Source organism: Ornithorhynchus anatinus, chromosome X3 (assembly GCF_004115215.2).
Source record: "Ornithorhynchus anatinus isolate Pmale09 chromosome X3, mOrnAna1.pri.v4, whole genome shotgun sequence".
Taxonomy (NCBI): Eukaryota; Metazoa; Chordata; class Mammalia; order Monotremata; family Ornithorhynchidae; genus Ornithorhynchus; species Ornithorhynchus anatinus.
Genome location: NC_041751.1, coordinates 6,851,580 through 6,875,991, shown reverse-complemented (window position 1 = coordinate 6,875,991; position 24,412 = coordinate 6,851,580). Strand labels below are relative to the sequence as shown.

At 40.9% G+C, this 24,412-nt stretch overlaps 1 protein-coding gene across 1 annotated transcript in view; it reads right to left on the bottom strand.

Annotated features, from left to right (window-relative positions):
- The window catches only part of ADAMTS16 (ADAM metallopeptidase with thrombospondin type 1 motif 16), a 136,788-nt gene that overhangs the window by 49,398 nt on the left and 62,978 nt on the right, over positions 1–24,412 (bottom strand). The window contains exons 11-17 of the mRNA XM_007655522.3: positions 21,543–21,638; positions 15,597–15,745; positions 12,423–12,595; positions 11,830–11,960; positions 9,770–9,893; positions 9,160–9,404; positions 5,333–5,471 (exon numbers count right to left, since the gene is read on the bottom strand). Of these exons, the coding sequence (XP_007653712.2) occupies positions 5,333–5,471; positions 9,160–9,404; positions 9,770–9,893; positions 11,830–11,960; positions 12,423–12,595; positions 15,597–15,745; positions 21,543–21,638 (1,057 nt within the window). The remainder of the gene's footprint in view (positions 1–5,332; positions 5,472–9,159; positions 9,405–9,769; positions 9,894–11,829; positions 11,961–12,422; positions 12,596–15,596; positions 15,746–21,542; positions 21,639–24,412) is intronic.

The following is a 24,412-nucleotide window of genomic DNA, read 5'->3' as shown; positions in this document are numbered from 1 at the left end:
TTTGGACAGGTCAGGTTTGAGATGAGGCCATTTGCCTTGGGAAAGTCACTTAACTTCTCTCTGTGTCAGTTCCCTCATCTGCAGAATGAGATTCAATACCTCTGCTCCCTCCTACTTAGACCGTGACCCCCTTGTGGGACCTGATTATCTTTGTTTTTCTCCAGCTCTTAGTCCAGTGCTTGGCACATAGCACTTAACAGATACCACAATTATTACAATGATTATTTTCTCAGGAATTCTCGGCCCAGGGAGAGATATACAGTATAGCAAAGTAAGAGGAAGACCATGAGAAGAATTGTCGTCAACTTCTACTAGTCCTGTAGTAGAATTGCCACCTGCCCAAAACTGCCAACTCGGATTGAGTGTGAAAGGAGCACAAAAATCTCTGAAGATTTTCCACCAGCACAGACAGCTCCAATACTTTTCTTCTCTCTGCTACATCCTCAAAATGGCAATAGGAGTGAGTCAATTTCTGACTTGGGGGTGATTGAAAACATCCTGGAAAACAACCCTGAAAAAGTGTTTAGCCAGTATCTAATACATAATGAGAATATTGAAAATGAAAGAGTAGGCTTTCAATGCATAAGGAAAGAGTTTTAAATCATTCTCTCTTCCTCCAAATATCAAAGTCACCATTTATCATGAAGGTCAAAGTCACTATTTAACACATATGACCCGAGACTACAGAGGGTAAGCTACACCCCAAGCGTTCTTAGAAAAGTTAAGGTTTACTCTCCCTCTAATTTTTTAGAAGGGAGATCAGAGTACCCACAACATTTTATTCCCTTTAGTCATTTTAGGACAAATTTATGACTCGGTTTCCATGTTCAAATGTTTGCAGTTATATTCTTTTTGGCAATTTAGTACATCATTTTTGGACAACTAAGAATGAAACAATCTGGCTTAAATTTTGGAATTTGACAGGACTTGGGAGGGACTTGGGAATCAAATGAAGCACTTTGTGGACTTGAGAGTAACTGCAGATTTGATCTACAAAACATTTATCTCACCAAGTCTTTAGTATCCTAAAGTTTAAGAAGGTCTGAGCAATAAATCCTGATAATGCATGTAACTACAGTAACCATCTACCATTGAATGAATACATCCTACGGAAAACAAAAGTGAAAAACAAAGAAAGAGAAAAAAGAAAAACACAGGAAGGGCCGGATATGATTTAAAACTGCTACAGCTTTGACAGGGACTCCAAAGTTAGTTCAAAGATGCGATTTACATTAGAACTGACAAGGACCAGCTTTAACCTTTAGATGATCACAGGCAGTAACCCTGACCAGAAGACTTGATGTCGCTTTTTAATTTGGGCAAATTAAAGTTGGCACTTTGCTGATTTTTAATTTTGGTTGCAGAGATGGTCTAGAAAATTAAAGAGCGATACCTCAACTAATGAAGACAGAACCATCAGGTGCAAATTCCAGTGCACTGGAACAACGACCTTTGTGTAAGATTAGTTCACTGAATGTATATAGGGTTCTTCCGAACAGGAGCTGCCGTTTGGCAAAGAAATCCTGAAACCCAGGAGCATATACTTTCTTCTAAGAGAGCAGGCTGCAGAATTCGATTCCCTGCATTGTTTTTCCATGGATCCAGCATGGATTCAACTTTTTTAAAGGCAGAAATTCTACTTTCATGTTATGAGGCATAGGAAATGATGCAGCTTTATGTCAAGCTGGGTAAGATCACCATTTGATAATGGCTAACTCACTGATCACTGACACATGACTCAATCTACACCCTTCCATTTAGCCAGTTATCATCTCTGTCTCGGGACGTTCCTTTCAAGTTCAGCTGGACTCCACATGAGGTGGAAATGCAAAGCCCAATGGGATGACAAGTTGGATCGGTAAAGAACACAGAGGTTCTACTGATTAGGAAATCAGCAGCTTGTGCCTCTTCTATAGGATGGAGAACTGACCAGTTTGAATATTGTAATATCCCCAAATCAGGCATTACAGAGAGTCTTTTAAGTCTTCATTTTGAATCAAAACAGACAAAACAACAAATTTGCTTATTTGTTCAGGAGTTGAGGTAAACCATAGCAGAGGGAATCAAATATAGCTAACTTCCCCACCAGACCCTTTCCCTGGTTCCATGGGAGAATCAATTAATCAATGGGACTTACTGAGCTCTTACTATGTGCAGAGCAATGTATTACGCACTTGGGGGAATACGGCAGAAATGCACAATTGAGGATAATTAACTCTTGGAGGCCGCCTGAGAGACATTCCTTGAGGCACACCAGCAGTTTCAATTTAATGTCTTGAAAGGAACAAATACCTTTACTCCTGGTTTTGCAGAAAGAACTGGCTGAGTTTATTAAATTAAAATCAAGTCTGCTGCTGGATAGCAGCTATTTTTATAGGGCTTTCCTGTTTAACTCCTTCCACCTATCACTTCATCCTTCTTCAACTCATCTATTTCTATTTTTTATCCTCTAGTAAAACCCTCTCCAAATTTGCATTCTATCGCTATTCTTCATGTTTCAATCCAATATTAAATTATCATTGTAATACTGGAAAGCATTTCGTGTAAAAAATAACCATTCGCTCTGCATTTCTTTTGAAATTCGCAACTCTACTCCTCCAGGAAAGTAATGGGCGATTCCAACTAAAGATGTCCTCTAAGTAAGGGTAGAGAGAAAAAAAAGACACCTTCCTGTAATCCCATTTGACTAACTTCCATTTATTTGTGTCCTCCTTGTCTCTATCTTTCAATAGTAACATCTACTAAATCAACAAACTATGGCCATAAAGGTAAACACACTCCCAGATTACACAAACCTCCATTTATGTTGTATTCTTTGGAACGTGTTAGACATCTGCAATAAAAAGACTGATGGAACAGCTTAATGACATGCAACATGCAGTCTGCAACAGAGCAGATCTCTGGCTATATTTTCTGGGTAATCGCTGAATCTTTCAAAAAGCAATTAAAAATTTCTACTGCTGCTATAATGAAATCCAAAACATACCCTAAATCCCCTCATTTAACCTTTCCACCTCCCTTCAGCAGTCATTTATAGAACCGTAGCTTGTAATGGAAGCACTATAGGAAGACATAAAAATTCCACCGTTTCTGGGTCAGGCCACTATTCCATCTCTGACAGTGGCAAAGGATGAATGGAACATGCCATGCGACAGCTGCCCTCCTTGAAAATCCATCTAAATTTTTAAAGATGTATCCTTTAGCTACCCCTACACTATCGCTCTACATCCCTAACTTGCCTAGTTGTAACCTATAATGGAACACTCATCCAAGGTTTCATCCACATTTCTCTCAGATCTGCTGTTTTTGGCCTGCACAACTCTCTGTGATAATGATTTCCATATGCTTACCACCCACTGGGTGAAAAAGTGTTTCCTTTTGTTTACAGTGAATCTTCCACCTTTGAGCTTCAAAGCGTGGCTCCTCATCTTCATGTGGAATCTGGTGGACAATTCCATATCTGTCCCATACAAACCCTTCACGATTTCATGTACTTCAATCTCATCCCTTCGAAGACTTCAACTTTCCAGGCTGAAGAATCCTATTTTTTTTTTTTAGCCTACTCTCATTTGGTAAATTTCCATCTGTCCATTCATCTTCACACTGGCAGTGCTGCTTAGTGGAAAGAGAGGAGGCCCTCGATTCTAATCCCAGATTAGTCATTTTACCTGCTGTAGATCTTGGGCAAGTCACTTTGCTTCTCTGTGCCTTATTTCCCTCATCTGCAAAATGGGGATTCAATACCTGTTCTCCTTCCTAATTACTCTATGAGCCCCATGTGGGACATGATTATCCTGTATCTGCCCCAGCGCTTTGTAATACTAGGGGTAGAAACAAAGTTATCAGGTTGTCCCATATGGGGCTCGCAGTCTCAATCCTCATTTTACTGATGAGGTTACTGAGGCCCAGAGAAGTGAAGTCACTTGCCCAAGGTCACACAGCAGACAAGTGGTGGAGCCAGTATTAGAACCCACGACCTTCTGACTCCCAGGCCCGTGCTCTATCCACTACACCACGATGCTTCTCTCAGTTACAGCCATCACCCTACCCCTCACCCACTTTAGGCTCCACACCTAGCTTCCCTCACGGAAAATGCACAACTGAGATCTGTGCTTCATCTATGTGCCCTACATGAGAGGGTGGGGGTAATGAAGAAAAAACTCATCTTCCCACCTGGTGCAAACTTATGGACAGTTGTCTTCTGTAGATTCCCCACCATTTGCTCCATTGGACAACCCAGAGACTTTCAAGATTTCAATAATCCACTCTGTCCAATATCCCAAAGCAGACCCGCATGCCTCCTGATTGATGGTTTCCAGGAGTCCTGGACACACATTTTACTTTGCCGATACATGAATTCTCCTGGGAAGAACTCTGTCTGCATAGCTCTGGGCTAACAAACAGCTAATCCAGTTCTTTTTGAGCCTTCATTAGACCGTACGTATCAACCAACCAATCTTACGTATATTGAGCACTTACTGCGTATAGAGTACCATATAAATGTCTAGGAGAGTACAATGCGACAGAGTTGGTAGACATGCTCTCTGCCCATGAACAGTATGTTTTCAAGTGTTTTGAGGAATGAATGGTTATGTACTTGGTGATTCTTCTCTTCAGGCTATGGATTAAATTTAATTATTTCATTTTATTGTCGATCAGGGCCTTTAAGCCCTCCTCTGAGGGGATGCTGAGCCTCTACCTGAACAATGACATTTGGCCCTAATGCCAAAGGAGTATTATGGGCAGCGTTGGGGAGAGGCATATTGCTTAAGAAGTTCTTTTGGGTTCTCTGATCGTTTCTAGGAAGGAAATGCTTTTGGAGCCGTGATGAGGATGGCAGCAAAACTCACGGGAACAGATTCTACACTGAAAATAGACATAAGAATGAGGGAGTGGAGTAGATGGACATTTTTCCCTCTGCAGCTCCCGTGGAAGACCTTAAGCAGGAAATGGGTCACTCTAACTTTACTGAAATAGATTCACAGGGTATTGAGAAGCACGTGGCTTAGTGGATAAACACTGGCCTGGGAGTCAGAAGGATCTGGGTTCTAATCCCAGCTCTGCCACTTGTCTGCTGTGTGGCCTTGGGCAAGCCACTTAACTTCTCTGTGCCTCAGTTACCTCATTTGTAAAATGGGGATGGAGACTGTGAGTCCCACATGGGGCAACCTGGTGACCTTGTATCTACTCCAGTGTTTAGAACACTGCTGGGCACATACTAATCACTTAATAAACACCATCATTATTATTACTATTATTTCACTGTAGGAAAGCTTCACTGGCTATTGAGCTAGTAAACACAGTAATATGCATAATTTCTAAGCCTTTTTACCTCCACCGCACGAAGCCGAGCACTCAGAACGGATGACCGCCCATGTATAGTTGTGCCTGGATCCAGGTTTTCTTTCGTTTTCCCACTTAGGAATGGAGTATTCCCAGGCAATTCCCGGGTTACGGCCCTGGAACAGAAGCTGAAAGAAAAGCAAGAAATACACAAACATTAATCGATTGATACACGTATATGGAGTAGTGAAAGCTGACATGAACTTATAGCATTTATAAGGGATTTCCCTAGAGGATTCTATTCTCACCCCACTTAGGCTAACTTCATCCAGCCAAGCCCATTTATCCATCTTATGTAGGTTGGAAGTCTGCAAGAAGTTAAATCGAGGGCTACGACTCATGTAAAGTCATGTAATTGCCAATGGGAAAATTCCATATTAGACATATAAATAAGTCGGGAAACTCCTTTCCCAAGATTCCTCCCGTCCTTCTATCTCCAGCTGCAACGGAACAACCGACTGAGTCATTGTTTATTCAATATTATTGTCTATAGCAGCCTGGTAACAACATGCTTTCTGTAGGCAGCAATCTTCTGAACACCCCTTAAAATTTCTTAAGCGCTTACTATGAGCTGGGAACTATAGTAAGCACTGGGGTGGATACAACCAGACTGGGTTAGACACAGACTCTGTACTGGGCAGGGCTCCCAGTCTCCATCCCCATTTCTCAGATGAGACAAATGTCGTACAGAGAAGTGAAGTGGCTTGCCCACGGCCACACAGCAGCCAAGTAGCGGAGCCGAGATTAGAATCCAAGACCTTCTGACTCCCAGACCCGTGCTCTATCTCCTTCGCCACGCTGCACCTCATGTTAGGATCTTAGGAACGGGGATGGTGCCAGACCCCACTATGTTTGTATTTACCCCAATGTATAGCAGAGTGCTTGGTACATCGTAAGACCTTAAGAAGTGCCACAATTAACTATGAGTTAACTTGTGTTCAGCAACTGAAGCCCTGGTAGATATTATGTGGAATATATATCGTCAAGCTATATGCCTAGCGATTTGGCCCCTGAATTTAATATTAAAAGTTTATAATGGAGTTTCCTCATTTTGGGTCGAAAGACCTGGTTTCTAAATAGGGCTGCACCGCTTGCCTGCTGGGGGACTTTGCTCAAGTACTTAACTTCTCTGTGCCTCAGTTTCCTCACCTATAAAATGAGGATGCAATCACTGTTCTCCCTCCTATTTAAACTGTGAGCCCAAAGTGGGCCAGGAACTTCAGCCTCCTTGATTATCTTGCATCTACCTTAGCGCTTAGAACAGGGTTTACACAGAGTAAGCCCTTAATGAACACCGTGATAATAATAATGTCCTCGAATTTTAAAAGTCCACGTGTGGCTGGATAGAACCTCAGAATGTTAGAAGAAATGCTTCCGAATGCATGCAGGGTCAGATATGGAATAAGCACTAACACTTGAGTATTCCTTAATGCATGGTGCTTCAACTGCCTCGCACTGACTGTATTGAACTTGCTGCTGCACGTTGGTTGTCCAGTGAAATCCAACTGGACTGAAGTGCTTCTTCCACTGCTTCTGAAGCTGCTCCCCTTTCTATCTTCCCAGTCTCTCCAGCTGTCCTCGGCCTCCATCCTTCGATAGACTCATGGCCCAGCTTCAACGATTCGTGTATCAGAGAGACAGTGAGATCCTAGAACTGCACTTTCATGCTTTCTACCCTCTCTTTCACTAATGTTTCACAGGAATATTTCAGGACATGTGAAAATTGGCAACTTGTCACCAATTGTCCATTTTCAAGTCTGTGTTGGGCAGTCTGAGATCCATTTCTTTCCTCTCCCTTTCTGCACAGTGAAGGCGGTCAGTTGTTAAGAAGATTAGGGAGGAAAGGGAAAAAAAAGAAATAAAAGGGGGAGGCAATTACCCCCAGTAGTTTCACCCTCTCATCGATAGGCTTTGTTGGTTTACTTTGAAATTTAATTTTCCATTTCAGCTGGACTTAAACAGCTCTTCACATCTCATCTCCCATACGGACAGGGACTGTCTCTGTTACCGAACTGTACATTCCAAGCACTTTGTACAGTGCTCTGCACATAGTAAGCGCTCAATAAATACTATTGAATGAATATTTCACAAATACAGCCTACTTGATCATTTACTCAATTTCTCCTCAAACTTTCCCTCTTCCCTTCCACTCTTTCAGCTGCAAAGTCAATTTTTAATTGTGTAGGGTCCAGGTCCGGGGCTGTGATTTGAATCTGTGTCTAATCTGATGAACTTGTATCTGCCCCAGCACTTAGTACAAGTGCTCATTATGTGCCAAACATTATCAAATACCATCACGATCACTGTTATTCGAGATGGGGGCAGGGGATATGGGCAGAGGAAGGGACAGGGTCTTAAGGTAGAGTTTGTAGAAAAAGAAGGCTTTCAGAATTATTATTTTTTTTTTTGCACAGTCTAATGGGGGGATGGCAAATGGATCTTGGTCATTCCCAAAGGATAGTCATCCGTGAGCAGCATCAACCAGGAGACCCAGCCCTATGGTGACCCAGATGAACTAGTTTTTTCAAAATCTTGCTGATGATGTGGATTAAGGAATCGAGAGAATGTTTTCCTAATTTGAAATGGGAGTAGCAATGGGATAGCCCTCTAGAAGATAAAAATGCTATTTAAAGATACTAGACATATGGGAAAAATTGTCCACAAGAACAGGATGGAATTAAATAGAAAGGAGTACAAGATAATGCCCTTAAGAATTCACAAACTATGATATGGGAAATTTTGACTGGGGGGAAAGTGGAATACAAAAGGAGATATCTTCCAGTGGGTAAGGGGAGGAGGCAGAGAGGAGAGGGAGAAAGTAATAAAGTTGTATGTGTGCCTGGCCTGGACAAGAGAAAGGCAATGAGTGACTTAATCATTATCTTCAAGTATAGAAAGGCCAAACCTGGTCAAGATTCTGCTTTCAATACACTAGGCACCTCAGCTATATTTCTCAGGACTTTGTATATGTATGGGTAGATATGAATTCATGTTATTTATGTCTCCCTGGTTAGAGTGTAAGCTCCTTGTGGGTAGGAAATATGTCTCGTGCTTTTGTACTTTTCAGGTGCTTAATGTAATACAATGCATTGCACTTAGGCATTCAATTAACACCCTTTTTAATACCGTTACTATTCAGTGTACAATAAATGCATGTGCAATAAAATATATTTTACTTACATATCATGCTTCTGTGTGATTAAAAATCCCTATATTTATCCCTATATTTGGTTCAAAAACCAAAAGAAAATGCATTGGTTTCCTATGACTTCTTCCTAGCATTTCCTAGAAATTGCACCCTGCTTATTCTGCCTGTACATTTTAATAGTCTCCATCTCGTGTTTGCTTTAACTATCTCCACGATATTCGTTAAGGATGTGACATAGCACATGAAAACAAATGACTTTCACACAGCAATAGTTCATTGTGGACTACAAAAAAACCTGGCTCCCGTCATTGGCCACAAAGCTGTTTGTTTCATCTCTATTCTCAAGAGAGCCCATCAATTTTGCACTGTGTTTCTATTTAATACGATTGGAATTATAACAAAGAAGAGATCTTTCATGCTGCTGCTAGTTAGATCTTGCTCAAGGGGTAATAACTAGCCTTCAGAATGGTCTCTAAGCACATTCTTGTCAATATAAATTCATTATACTAACAAAATATCTATCATTTCTAATCATCTCAGGGAAGTGAAATAAAAAAAACCCAGGCATTTATTACTGCTACATGATCAGACACCGCTCACATAAGCTCACAACTCTATCAGCGGTATCAGAGACTCAAGATCTTGAAATCAATCCGAGGGGATAATACCTCTACTATCAGAGATTCGTTGGTAGGTCCAGCGGATGTTAAAGTTTCCGATTGATTATAGGACCGTCTGTAGTCGAAGACAGCACCCGAAAATTTGTATCGACCAGACCAGTCAACTGTCCAATAGCCGTTTAGATAATATTTTTTCTGAGAGTTGCGGATGGAAATATAGGATGTGGACGTGTTCATTTCATAAATGCGAATGCTCCGGGCACCAGAAGGAATTGTGACTACCTGGTAGTACTCTAGAATAAAGGAAAAAAAAATAATGCATTTTGGACAAAAAGGTAGGGACTGAACACTGACATTATTGGTAAATAGGGTCACCTCCCCATATTAGCATCAGAAAGGTTATCTGCTGTGATTTAGATATACAAATCACATTTTAAAAACTCCTGAAATAGAATCCTACCAATTTTCAGCTCACCCAACTTATTACTTTTATTGAAAGAGTCTAATGATCAAACCAAAAGTGGAACTAGTATAGAAAATCATAACAGTACACCGTAAGTCCTTTTTTTAACTCCTTTTCCTTTCAGATCTGTTCTCCAAGCTAATGCCAGCGTAAAACATTTCGACCAAACCTTAGGTGAGGCTATCGGATACTCACGGTTTGTATAGTGGTGTTTGGTGTATTGGCCCTTAAAAGTTCGGCAGCTTGAGTTATTCCCTTTGCAAACCCCACAGACATCTTCTACAGCACTGGAACCCAAGACATGGTCACATCCAACTGTCTGAAGAACAAAACCATCAGATCATATAACCATTAGACAAGTAGAAAGCATAAAATCATTTCACAAACGTCACCAGAAAAAATAACCTCATCTCCCACGAGAAACTGCACTGACACAGGATCGGAAGAGACGGAAGAAATTTTCGCGACCAAGGAAATGAATATTCAAAACCCTCATGTTTGCAAAATGTAGTGCACCGCTCGTAAACATTATCTCAATCCCCAAATAAAATCCTGCTTGTTCGCTAGATGCCGCATGGAAACAATTTTCACCAGTAGATGACGTGATTGATGTAGAAATATTTCCTACTTTTCAAAGGACCATTCCGCTCTCTCGACCTGTCCTTATCCCTCTAAATGGTAGTAGTTTCCAATCTGTTTCATAATATAGAATATATTGTGAAAAATCTGAACAATAAAAGTTAATTATGTGTAAGAGCTACTAAAGTTCTAGAAACTTAATTTCAGAGTTTAAGATTGAAAGAAAGACAGAAATCCAGGACAAAAATCTGGGACACTACCAGAGAGTTGGCTCTTTTTCAGGATAGAGTGGGAGCGGCGGTTACTCTTGCTTTGACCCTCTTCATTGCCCCCCCTACCCCGTCCCTCAACTCTGCTCTCACCTCCCCATCCTATTCACCTCCCTACTCAACCACGACATCACCGTTTCCCTTGAGTCTTGAACCACTTAATGTTCATAGCTTTATACTCTATTATTTCCCCACACCTGTAATTTATTTTAGTATCTGTCTCCCGTGTTAGATTGTAATTTCCTTAAGGGCAGGGACTGTGTCTGCTAACACTGTGTACTCTTCCAAGCATTTACTACACTGCTCTGCACAAAGAAAGTGCTCTGCAAATACTAATGATTGTCAGTGATGTCACACGGGGTGTCACCGTTTCCCAGAAGGCTCGGCTGCCATCACTCTTATTTTCAATCAGTTGTATTTATTGAGCACTTACTATGTGCAGAGCACCGTGCTAAGAGCCTGGGAGAGTGTAACGCAACAGAATCAGCAGACACGTTCCCTGCCCATAAGGAGCTTACGTTTCTCATTCATTCAATCGTATTTATTGAGCGCTTACTGTGTTCAGATCACTGCACTAAGGGCTTACACTTTTCCGACTTCCTTGCTAGCAAAGTATCCACTTATTGCCGCAGTTTAAGGTAGAGTGAGCTAGAAGAAACCTGGGCTTTTCACAGAGGAAAGGAATGCACGGTTCTGTGTTATCCAGTAGCATGGCCAAGAAGAACACAACCAGTGGCCTAGCCCCATTTTTGGTTAGTCAGGGGTAGGAATGATGGTCCTTTTCCTTGATATTCCTCTAAGCGAATCTCTGATGCCAACTGCTCTCTTCTGGTAGCTGTCTGGGTAATAGTGTGGTATTTGTTGAATGCTTACTATGTGCCCAACACTGTGCCAAGCACTGGGGAAGAGTCACTACGATCAGATCAGATACAGTCCCTGTCTCACGTGGGACTCACAGTTCAAGTGGGAGAGGCTGCAGGCATTGAACCCCCTTTTTGCAGATGCGGAAGCTGAGGCCCAGAGAAGTTAAGTGACTGGCCCAAGGTCACCCAGGAGACAAATGACAGACCTGGAATGAGAAGCCAGGTCTCCTGACTCTTGTGCTCTTTCCACTGGGCCACGAGCTTCTCAAACTCACAGAGAAAACTGTTGTTATTAATGACGGGCTACGCTGGCTTCTAGTTGCAGGTGGCATGAAGCTTGGTTCAAACACAGCAGCCGGCAAGGGGAGGATGACTTTTCCCTCTCTGGCAGTTTTCGAGTGTTTGCTGATGGAACCTTCCTGAGCCACAGCAGTGGTGTGGGAAGTGCTTAACAAATACCAGCATTATTATTATTATGATTACTTTTAAAAAAAAAATAGCAACAGCTTGTGTTCATAGTAAAATACCTTTTCATTGTCATTACCTCACATATCCCATCTATACACACATTACGGCTGTCCTCTGAGCACGGTGTCCCATCTTTGACTTTGTTTGACAGAGAAAAGAAGAAATCAAATCCTTCTGCAATACAGTAGAGCTTGCACAAATCCTGATCTTAAAAAGATGAAAGAATAAGTACATATAAAAGGATGCATTATTTCAGCTTTAGTTATTCTCCCTAGGTGGAATAATAGCTTTCCTACAATTAGATTTTCAATCTCAAAAAATCATTGTATGTTTCATAATAAAGTCATTTTTTATGCTATTTTTCTCTTTCTCCCTCAGTTTTCTAATCTTTTCAAACATTGACTAGATAGATTAAAACAACTCTCCTAATGTGTGTTCGTGTATTTATGCATGAGGGATATATATGTATATATATATATATATATATATATATATATATATATATGAGGGATATATATCTCTCTCATTTTCAAAGATGACACTACATAAGACAAGATCCTATCTAGTATCAAGCATTCTCTCGTTTCTTTGAAAGTGAAAATGCACTAGCCTCCAGCCTTCTAGAAAACAAACGCTAAAAAAATTAAGGAATTTGGCTGTGAAATTTACCTTCTACTTGTGTGTACGGTTTCCATTTGTAGTACCATCCTCTGAATTGCTTACTGTTGTATTCTGCACACTGAATGGCTCTAAAGTCAATGCTGTTTTTAGGACAATTTTGGCTGTTACAAAGTTTTAGCATTCGCGTGGAGCCCTCACAAAATTTTCCCCCGTGTGACGGTCTGAAAGAGACATTTACAATTTTGCTTTATTTTTAAAAAGTGAAAAGGCTGCCTCTTGTATTATTAATTGGCTTTACATGCACACAGACCTTTGCAATTACGGTTCTTTAGAGATCACAACCCTACAGTTGACAAAGCCATTGGCTGAGGTCTTAAGATGATTATAAATGGAAGTGTTTTACAAACAGTAATTATTTAATTTTCACCAGACACTTTGGGTAGAGATAGAACTAACCGGCATTTTATATTTTTAATGGAAGTAGAAATACAGAAGAGTGCCAAAGTAGAATTCATAAAAAGAAAGAAGTGCCTTATGAACCCCTCTTCGTGATTTGCACATCACAGAACAACATGTTTCAAAAACACATCCAGACAAGTACTAATGTGATTGTGTTATATGAGCAGATGCAAATCATTACTTCTTAAAAGAATGGAAAAATAACATATTCCACATACCAGACAACCCCAACCCCAACATACATACACATTAAGACAGGACTGTGAGAGAATGCTAGCAGAAGGCAATACAATTTTAGGATTTGAGTAAATTTTAGATCGTTGATGAGATTGTTACTCTTCAAAGACTTGGATATATTTCAATCATACATACAAGCCTAATTCCCCACTCAACTGGCAGTTTACCATTTCCACATCACCTAAGCACTTAGGAACTCCCCCTTCCCTCCACCAGCAGTTATGTATATTTATTTTTGTTTATTTATATTTATTGCTCCTTAGGGGCAGGGAACATGTCTTCCAACTCTTTTATATTGTAGTCTCCCAAGTGTTTAATACAATACTCTGCACACAGTAAAAGCTCAATAAATATGATTAACATATTAATTGCTTCCCTCTACCTGTAATTTATTTTAGTTCCCGTCTTTCCCACAGATTGAACAGTGCTCCTCACCTATTAGCTCTCAATAAATGCTACTGATTGGTTGATGAATATAATACGAGTAGGCTTAGGATCGCTCTGTTAAGCCCCAGATTCAGCTTATTTCATTGATGACCAAGTAAGAACTAGTCTGAAAGTCTTACTGAATGGTGAATTAGGATTCTTAATGACCTACCAGATTAATAATAATAATGATGGTATTTGTTAAGCTCTTACTGTGTGCCAAGCACTGTTCTAAGCACTGGAGTAGATACAAGATTTTCAGGCTGTCCCACATGGGGCTAAAAGTCTTAATTCCCATTTTTCAGATGAGGTAACTGAGGCACAGAGAAGTTAAGTGACTTGTCCATGGTCACACTGCTGATGGGTGGAGGAGGCGGTATTAGAACCCACGACCTCTGACTCCCAAGCCCGTGCTCTTTCTACTAAGCCACGCTGCTTCATTAAGTGTAAACTGCACAAGTGACCTCTTTCAGAGTATTATTTAGAACAAACTTTACAGATATCTAACAACTCTAATAAGAAGCTGTACTATATACTGCACGAATGGAAACATCCCAGTCTCAGAGGTGTGGACAAGCTCTTGCTTCACGGGCCCTGGCTCTCTCTGGCCCTGGGCTCAAAAGGGGGCTAGTTGTGGAATATCTTGCATAGAAAGGAGTGGGATTTTTTCTAAACATCTCTTACTCGCACCACTCTTCTCTTCGACCCATTTCGAATTGGCTCCGAATAAAAATGTTTTCCTAGGAACAGGCTGTGATGAAGCCAGAAGAATGGGCTAACGTTGTCCACATTAAGGCGACAGTCAGAGCTGCCATGGGACAGAATTGTACAGTAGGTACAGTTCTCCAGCCAAGCTTCCGTTCTGGCTGCAGATTTTGGAGGTTATAAAGGAGAAGTGCTCGTCTAAGGGCTTGGTGCTTGGGCTTGTGAATGGAGCTATGCTTACCTCTAATCTAAGATCAGGCCAGATGCTCAAGCCCCAGCATTCCTATGCCTGTCCTGAAGAATAGAGCTGAGTTTGCTTGCAAATTTGAGGTTAAATTAAGGCTCCTAAAGATGAAAAGTTCAAAGGTCCAGTAATGCCAAAAAAATGTCCAATTGAAAGCTCATTTTTTAACCAAAGAAATGCCATCGGAATGTTCTTTATTGAACTTCAAAGTGTTAAGAGTGGAAAATGAGCATGAAGATTCTTCATACCATCTCCCTTTTCATCAATTAAAGTTAAAAATCTTCAAAAGAAAAAGCTTTGAACCATTCTTGTTAAGATGTATTAGAATCATATTAGAGAAACCCAGAGAGTCACAAATACAGTATCTTGACTGTACTGGTTGTGTTTTGACATTGGCTGAAAGGTACGAATATGAGTCTAGACATATTTAGATACTTTATCAATTTTTATTATTTTGATTTGTGAAATATCCTTATATATCACATGAGCTAATTCTAAGCAGCTGAAGCACCATCTGGATTTCGATCAGTCAACTTGACAGACTCGGAAACTTTGACCTACGAATGAAAGTTTCTCTGTGGTGCAATTCTGAACAATTCAGAAACTTTTCCCTCAATTTGGAGTTGAGCAAATAAGGATGAATGTGAAGGGAAACTCTTTGCTTTTTCACGTGGTTATTTGATCAGATCTTCCTATGGTAAAATGAGATAGTACTGGATCTCTAGCTTGAATAGAAATCTCCAGTTTCTTTGCAAACTTTCCAAACTTGCCTACATTTCTGGATTTCTACATCCCTCACACCACCAATAGCTGGACTTTCCAAAATGTATTGCGGGACTTCAGAAAAAGAACCAGACCCGAGCTCCCATCAATTGCCATCTAATTTAAACCCTAGTTTTAATTTACTAGCAAACCACATCAGTTCCTGCTGAGTAAAATGGTTTTTGCATTTAAGTTTAGGAGAATTTGACCACCTTGCTCTTCGCAGCCCTGTAACCTCGTAAACATTCCTTTCCATAGTATCTACTATATGGAGCAGTATACATACCTGGCGAACTCTGTTTCATGCTTTAGGAGGATTTACGCTTCTGGGCTCCATCTGCGCCTAAACATTTAAAATAAATTAAAGGAGAATAAAAATGTATACATACCTTGGATTAGTGCAGTGTCGGTCTCTGTGAGACACTCCTCCTCCACATGTTCTAGAACATGGAGACCAATGAGACCAATCCGACCAGTGGCCATGAGTGGGCTTGGGGCCTTCGTCACCATATTTCACACATTGGCCACCTCGGCACCACTGCAAAATGAGATTTTTGAATGTCATTTGAGTTACAGTAAAGTCTTCCATCCCCCTTTGCCAAAAAAAAAGCCCCAAACAAATAATACATATGTTAACATCACCTAATCATCTAGTGAGTATAAGGTACCATTCTATGCAGAAGATTCTGTCCTAATTCTTAAGGAGTCTATAATGACAAGAATTTTAAATTAGCGCACTAGACTATCTCCCAATTGTGTATATCTGAGCCATCATACGAATTGGCTAGCAGCATCTGTCTATGGCTTAACAGCCCTAACAATACCCGATTTGTTAAGCAGCTGATGCTTAGGGGATTTGACACCATTTACTTTGTAACGCAACTCAATATGGAAGGGCTGAAAAGAGCTATTGAGTACTGGGCTCTGTCACCTGGAATACCGACTCCAATTCTGGTTACCACTTCTTAGAATGGACTTAGAATAAAGCCGGAAAATCGGAGAGAAAGCCAATAAAGATAACTACAGGAACGGAGAAGTTTTTTTTTCTTTTTTAATGGTATTTGTTAAGCACTTACTATGTGCTATCCTGTACTGTACTTTACAAAGCACTGGGGAAGATGTAAGATAAACAGGTTGAACTCATAGGACTCACAGTCTTAATTCCCATTTTATAGATGAGGTAACTGAGGTGCCGAGAAATTAAATGACTTGCCCAAGGTCACATAAAAGGCAAGTGGTGAAGCAGAATTAGAACACAGGGACTTCTGAATCCCAGCCTGGGCCCCTTTCATTGGACCACGCTGATTCTGAGTTTCCGTATGAGGATACCTTGAAAGAATTAGAACTTTCCAATCGGGAAAGGAAAGGATGAGAGAGAACATGACAAAAGTCTAGGAACTCATAAGAGGTGTGGACAGGGAGAATATAGACCTGTTGTTCAACCAGTCGTGTAACAACACCAGAAGGAGATGAAGTATAACGACAATAGGTTCAATACAAAGGAAACACTTCACACCGCTGATGGAAGGCATTTCGAATTCACTACCATAGAAATCTGTGCAGGGAAAAATTATTAGTAGGTTCGAGAGGTTACTGGATACATTCACCATGGAGCAGTCTTACGGGTCACTAGAAGGCAAGGGCAGGAACATAAAAGATAAGGTTAGGGATGTTAAATGGTATATCTACTGTTGAAGAATGAATACTGGGTTGGATGGGTGATTTCTTCTGGCCTGGAAATGCCATTGCTTATTTTTCTTTAAGATTAGACCCATTTGTCAGCTTCTACAAAGGCCCAATTGCTGCTTGATGCTGATGGGAATTCGGCACTGTCGCCCTCAAACTGCCATCAGCTGACCTGGATTCCGGGGTAGGGATGAGGGATGGAAAAGTTCAGAACCCGACCTGTCGTTTGAAGTGTTGATAGCAGGATAGTTGGAGCAGGCTCGGAAGCAGGGCTAATGGTAAATAGGCAGGGATGGTGTCTGCTAACTGTTGTACTTTTGTCAGGGGATTGGTATAATGGTCTGCACATAGGAAGTACTCCATAATAAATACCATTAATCGATATTTGACTCCGGTTGATCCTCTTTGCACAGTACAATCTCCACTAAAAATGGATTGGTTTTTATGCTAGGTTTTCCCCATTCACCTTCGGGCTCGACGGAAAATGTTCTCCGGGAAACGTCTATTCAAAAATAGGCCGGTCCATGCGGCCCCGGCCCCTGCCGTAACATCTTTATTCAGGTGCAGTGGTGGGGTGAAATACTCCTTCTCGACTCTGAGCACAGTGAACTGTAACATCTATTATGAGCTTAGACCAAGGAATTACAAGTCATTTTTAAAATCTTATTTTTAGGTGAAGACTTAATAGCCAGTGGAAAACTCAAACGTGTAGTTCAGCACCTTGTAATTACAGGCCAGTGCTTCTAAAACACCTGGTCTCCGTGACCCCAAGTTATTAGTTGTTGGCATTTCTGAGGTCACACGGCATTCTAGCAGATGAAACAATTCAGATAGAATTTCGTCTGCTCCCCCTACCCCAAAATCTCACTCGAGATGTTATCGGAGCTCTCTTTTCAAAAGAAATCTTTCACAACTGCAAGGCAAGCCGAGTAGCAATAAAATGACTCATTAATTCTATTTTAAAAGTGGCATCTGGAGATCAAAATTATTTACTAGATTGGTCTTGAAAAACTAGCCACGTTACCTCTTTGGAAATAACTCCCCTCTCGTCCGTTCGGCAGGGAAATAAATTCAAAGTAGAAGTCCTATTGAATGATAGGGTCTAAATATGACAGGGAAACCTCATTTGGAACTTGGTAAAAGCTGCTAATCAAGTGAAGATTTGTGTCAGAGTGGTGTAAAGTTCAGAGGCCTGTTAATCATGGCATGGTTTTATTATAAGTAAATATTTAAGGACATCATCACATTTAAGGAGACATTTTAGATACATCTGTTTGGGCTGTTTCGCTTGATTTTTTTTCTGTTCTTTCCTCTGCATTGCCACACACACGATCATGCTAATTTGGCAAGATGACTGTAGTTCTGAAATGCAAATCTCTAAACCCAAACAAGAAGCCAATCTTTCTGTCCCCACCTGTTTCCCCGAGGCTCTTCCTGTCTGCACTCTCGCCACAGCACCTGCCTTCCACCAAAGCCTTTGAAGCAACGGGGCAGGAGAAGCAGCGTGGCTTAGTGGAAAGAGCCCCCGGCTTGGGAGTCAGAGGTCGTGAGTTCAAATTCCGCCTCTGCCACTTGTCAGCTGTGTGACTGTGGGCAAGTCACTTCACTTCTCTGGGCCTCAGTGACCTCATCTGTCAAATGGGGATGAAGCCTGTGAGCCTCACGTGGGACAACCTGATCCCCTTGTATCTCCCCCAGCGCTTAGGTCAGTGCTCGGCAGGTAGTAAGCACTTAACAAAGCCATCATTATTATAATTAGAGAAGCAGCGTGGCTCAGTGGAAAGAGCCTGGGCTTGGGAGTCTGAGGTCATGGGTTCGAGTCCCGGCTCTGCCACTTCTCAGCTGTGTGACTGTGCAAGTCACTTAACTTCTCTATGCCTCAGTAACCTCATCTATAAAATGGGCATTAAGACTGTGAGCCCCACGTGGGACCACCTGATTGTCTTGTATCCTTCCCAGCACTTAGAACAGTGCTTTGCACATAGGAAGTGCTTAACAAATGCCATAATTACCGCATTGGTGGCTCAGTGGTAGAAATTCTCGCCACCCACGCTGGTGACCCGGGTTCGTTTCCCGGCCAATGCAATGGTTTCCCAGTGCTTAGAAGAGTGTTTTGCACATATCAAGCAATTAACAAATATCATAATTATTATTATGGGTTCTAATCCCAGCTTGGCCGCTTTGTCTGCTGTGTGACCGAGGGCGAGCCATTTCCCTTTCTGGTCCTCAGTTACCTCATCTGTAAAATGGGGATTGAGACTGTGAGCCCCACGTGGGACAGTCACTGTGTCCAACCCGATCTGCTTGCATCCATCTCAGCTCTTTGTATGGTGTCTGGCACAGTGTGAGCGCTTAGCAGATACCACAGTTATTATTATTGTTTTATTCACCTCAAACTCAAAAACTCCTTGTAAGGCATTGCTCATGTTTTCCAAAAGAAAAGTCAGATGGATCACGAGGTTGAATGATATTCCCCAAAGGACCCAAGCCACACATTTGTTTTCCTCAAATCCAAGAGACCTGTTTCAAGGTCTGCATTTTTAAGAACGTTTCCAAACAAGGGGCTTCTAGGCCTGATGATTTCAAACCATTAGGAAGCATGGGCAGTTGTATTTGGATTCTAGAATCTTAATTCCACGAGAAGCTAATTAGGTGCTACGATGCTATGAGGAAGCTGCTCTTCCCAGTACCACGCAGGTCAGTATAAGTTAAATATACTTCTTGGATGAGGTTCTCCTGTGCTTCTTTTTAAATTGGAAGCAGACGGCAGTAACAGCTCAGTTAGTTACCTGGAAAGACAATAACTCATATCGAGAAGCATAGCAGTACCAAGACAACCCTCTCTCTACCTTGGAAGCATCATGATTCATGAACTGAAAGGAGAGGGCTATCTACCTCCCAAGAAGTGCCAACTTTTCTGCAGAGTTTAATCTTGAAAAGAAAACCAAGTCAGAGGAGGCTAGGAAATTTTGATTCATTGCAAGGATTCCTTTTCAAACTCAGTATTCCATGTAGACCTCATGTCCCCTTCACAAAATATCATTTTTCAAAGTACCAAGCATTCAGATCTCACTTTTCAAAGATATTGGATATGTATTCTGTTTTTTATTATGCATTAAACCACTTCACAAAGAAATCTCTCTAATTTATACACTACCAGGACTAGGAGGTTTAAAATTAAACATTAAGCGCCCTAGAATGCAAAACATTCGATTTGCAGTCAAGTTCACTTCTTTGAGATGAATTGTTCCTGTATGCGTTTCAGAGCATGGGCACCTCACATCTATTCTTTCTGTCCATCACTATTGTAACTGTTAAATCAAAAAACACATGCGGACATGATGTAAATATCTTTCAGCTTACCGTGTCCACTTTGAAAACTACTGCCATTATCTCTCTCTTTCTCTAAATTAACTTCGTCCTTTTTAACAATTCCTTTCAAGTTGAACTTTTGATTCCTTGACTCTCAGGTCTTCTTTTTAAATGGGGCCATTTAAAAGTGAACGTAACACTCTAACAACGACGTGACCCATGTAGAATATGGCTTTCCCAAGTAATACTCTTTTTTTTTTTTGCCACTTCTCAGAACTTGTTAGATTTTTAATCCTTACTATGGACTTCCAGCTTTAGCCTATTGACAGTATTCCAAAGTAAGCCAATGTTTTAGCTTACTGTATCCCGCCTTGACTAATACAATGGCCTTATTGCTGACCTCCCTGCCTCCTGCTCTGCACACTCCAGTCCACGCTTCACTTTGCTTCCGAGTTCGCTTTTCTAAAAAAAACTGTTCAGTCCACGTTTCGTCACCTCTAGCAAGAAACTTTAATAGTTGGTCATCCACCTTCACATCAAACAGAAACTCCTTACCATCGGCAGCACCCCTCTCTCTCCCTCCTACTTTAGCACAGACCCATTTACTGTACTTCAATCTCATCCCTCATCCCTCTCTCGCCACCGACCCCTTGCCCGTGTCCTGTCTCTGTCCTGGAACTACTTCCTCCTTCATATCTTACAGACCATCACTCTCCCCTCCTTCTTAGCCTTATTAAAATCACATCTTCTCAAGATGGCTGATTAAGTCCTCATTTCCCCTACTCTGCCTCACTTCTGCACTGTCCATGAATTTGGATCCATGCCCTTTAAACACTCGATGGTCACTCCATCTTCAATCCCACAACCCTTATGTACATATCTTTGATTTCTTTTAATGTCTGTCTCCCCTTCTTGACTGTAAGCTCCTGGTGGGCAGGGACCATGTCTACTAACTCCACTGTATCTCCCAATCATTAAGTACAGTGCACTGCACACAGTAAGAGCTCAGTAAATACCACTGATTGATGAAAGTTTTAGTATTTCATTCTATTTGACACATTACTATGTAGCCATTTGATCTATCAATTGTATCTATTCAAAGCTGATAGCCACCGATATGTCACCAAAATCACATGTATGGAGCTAAAGAGGAAAGACCACTGATACTCAAGTGAGAACCTGAAAAGATCTTCTTCCCAACTTCTATGAAAGAAATGCCAAATTTAAAAAAAATTAGTAAGTAAGATGACACAAATGGATCAGATATGCCAAGGGGAGGAAATCCAATGAATCAACATCTAATGGCTTTCCAAAAATTTGGCATGCCAAGACCTTACCATGTCATGCCCACAAATAGTGCCTTCTGCAGCTGGCATAAATTTAGTCTCACATTTTCTTCCAATCCGATGGCACCAGAGAGCTTTACAAATATCCTAAGAGAAAATATCAAAAAGTGATCATTAGCCTGAGAGGCAGCTCCAAACAGAATTTCTATGAGGACATTTAGTTGTGAGTTGTGGTAGATTAGGTACCATTGTAATGCGATCAACTCGCTCATCACCTAGACATACTCACAGCAACATTTCATATTATCATTAAAGTTCACTAGTGCAAAATGACTGTACCATCTGCCTGAAGAAATTCCTTCTGCAGTTTGAGTTGGATATGGTAAAACTTTATTTTTCTTCGACTACTTTACCATGCTCCTAAGAACTTTTAAATAGTTGCCTCATTCTTCTCTAGAGAAAAAAGTCATATCTTCCTGATGATTTATTTATGGTAGGGGTTTGGGGGGGTGTCTCCCGTCGACAGTGACGAATGAGCTTTAGAACTGAGATTTCATGTCTGAGAACCTGGGCGAAGGAACTGATTAGAGAGGAAGAAATTTGATTATGGCCACTTACACACTGTTGCCTTTCCATTTGGGTTACCGCCGGGAACAGAGGTGCAAAGAGTGAATAAGTACGCCAGGGTCTGACATATTGCAAGGTGAATACAAAGTTTTTTTTTGCACGCAGCATTCTTTCTGCAGTTAAAAGTCAGGTTTCTTCCCTCTCCACCAAGCTCTTTACACTGGACCAACATCGAGGCCTGATTTATTTATAATACTGTACTGTATACAAAGTATATGTTGGGTAGCTACTATGTGCAGACTGGACTAAACACTTGGAAGAATATAATGGAAGTAAAAGATATGATTCATGTCCTCGAGAACCTTGTCCTGCATTATGTATTGATTTCACATAGTCTTTTCAAAAGTGGTTTCAAAGTGATTTATTTTATCTTAGTTTCTTTACGATGAAGAATCTCATTCTCACTAAAGTTAGCCAATGTAGAGAGAGAGCATTATATCTTGTTTTGTCAGGAAAGAAAAATTTCCGTCCATACTTCCCTGTGTAAATAACACATAGCTTGTATTAACTTTTAAACATTAATGAGATGCACTATGCAAGGTCTTTATATCAATATCAATTGCTGATTACCTTCTCTATTGATTTTCTTTTCTACTGATGAACAATGGGAGATAAATTTTCATTCTTTTGGCTATCTACCAACTCTGCTGTACTCTAGCAATTAGTGGTCTGCAGATAGAAAGGGCTTAATCAATTGATTAATTGACTCCCTCAGTGAATAGTTCTCCTTTATATGTCAAATGTTAACTAGCTTTTGGGAGCACTTCTCCTTTCCCCCCCCTTTTTTTTTAAAAAAAAACCAAAGCTATATGAGTAACCCCTTTACCATTGAGGTTTTCCATAATAGCTGCCACAAAAAGCATAAGTCTTGGAAAGAGGGAAATGCTCAGTGGCCAATGGTAACGGTCACAAAATATCTGTATCTCGTCATTCTTAGGAACAAGTTACCTTTGTCTCTAGAACTGTGTGACTCTTCTCTTACGACCTATTACAATATCAGAATCTCCACTGCCTCAAATTGTGATCTTGTGAGTTTCTGGTGTGTAAAACCCACCTCCGGTAGGTAAATTGTTGAATCAGAGAGACTGAACACTTCCTGTTCACAGTCGGAAGGGCATGGAAACTATCCCAGCCAGACAGCTGATTTAGAAAGTTCCAGAGAATGAAACTCAACAATCACCAATGCTTATATTTTCCCAATGCCTCACAGCTGTCACTGTTAGGTTTCCTTAATGTCTATCCCAAATTTCTCTAGTTAAATTCTATCCTCTTCTGCCCTGTCCTCACTGTAAACAGAGAAGACTTGGTCACTCCCTAAATACAGTTTCTTTATGCCAGGGTGGCTATTGATTTCCCTCCCAGCCTCATTATCTCTTTTTCCACTGAGTCCTTGAAACCCTTCCTCAAAGAGGTTATCTTTCAAACCTTTTTTGCTGCTGCTCATTTTCTCAAAACAAATGAAGTTCCTCGGAGATATGCGCTAGCGAGATGTTAGACGCTAAGTAGGGTTGTGATGGAGATTGGAATTAACCAGGCACCCTCCTCCTGCCAATGTTAGATGCATCTGAGCATTAAGTCAAATGAAATTTCATTTTAGGTGAAGGGTGTTCCTGGCATTCATCACAGGCTTAGCAGCCTGTCAATCCTTTTCTGCAGCCTCATGGGGTAGTGAATATGTTCTATTTGGTGCCAAAATCAAGGAGTGAGGAGGACAGGTCTGGAAGGCCACACAGAAGAGGTCGGCAATGAGTATCTATGCCACTTTGATGATCAAGTTTCAAAACACACTTGGCAGTTTACATCTTTGGGGTCAGCCCACTAAACCATGTTGACAAAGCAGGCTAAGTACTAGTAAGTACTGTTAGTGGCTGAATATTTACCCATGCACAAAGTCTGACAAATCCTAGGCACACACTTACTGAAAAGCTTTTGCAGCTGGAGAATTTATTGTTTGAAACCTACATATGTTTACTAAACAATGCTGCCTTTACCTCAACTCAAAAATGTAAATCCTTTGTTAACGACTGCTGATAAAGATGAAACATATCCAATTTGGTGGAAGGTGGAGTCCAAAAGGCAAAGTACCTGAAAAGTTGGAGCATTAACCAAGTACTTAAGCAACAGATTATATTTTCCCCCATGTAGAAAGAGTAGGTCCCCTGGAAAATAAGGGAGAGTAAGCATGGACTTCTCAAAATGACATGGAACATTACGTAAATGTATGTGCTTTGTTTGAAGGTAGCCTGTGTTACCCACTGGGTTTTAAGCTCTTTTTATTAAATAACCTTGAAGCA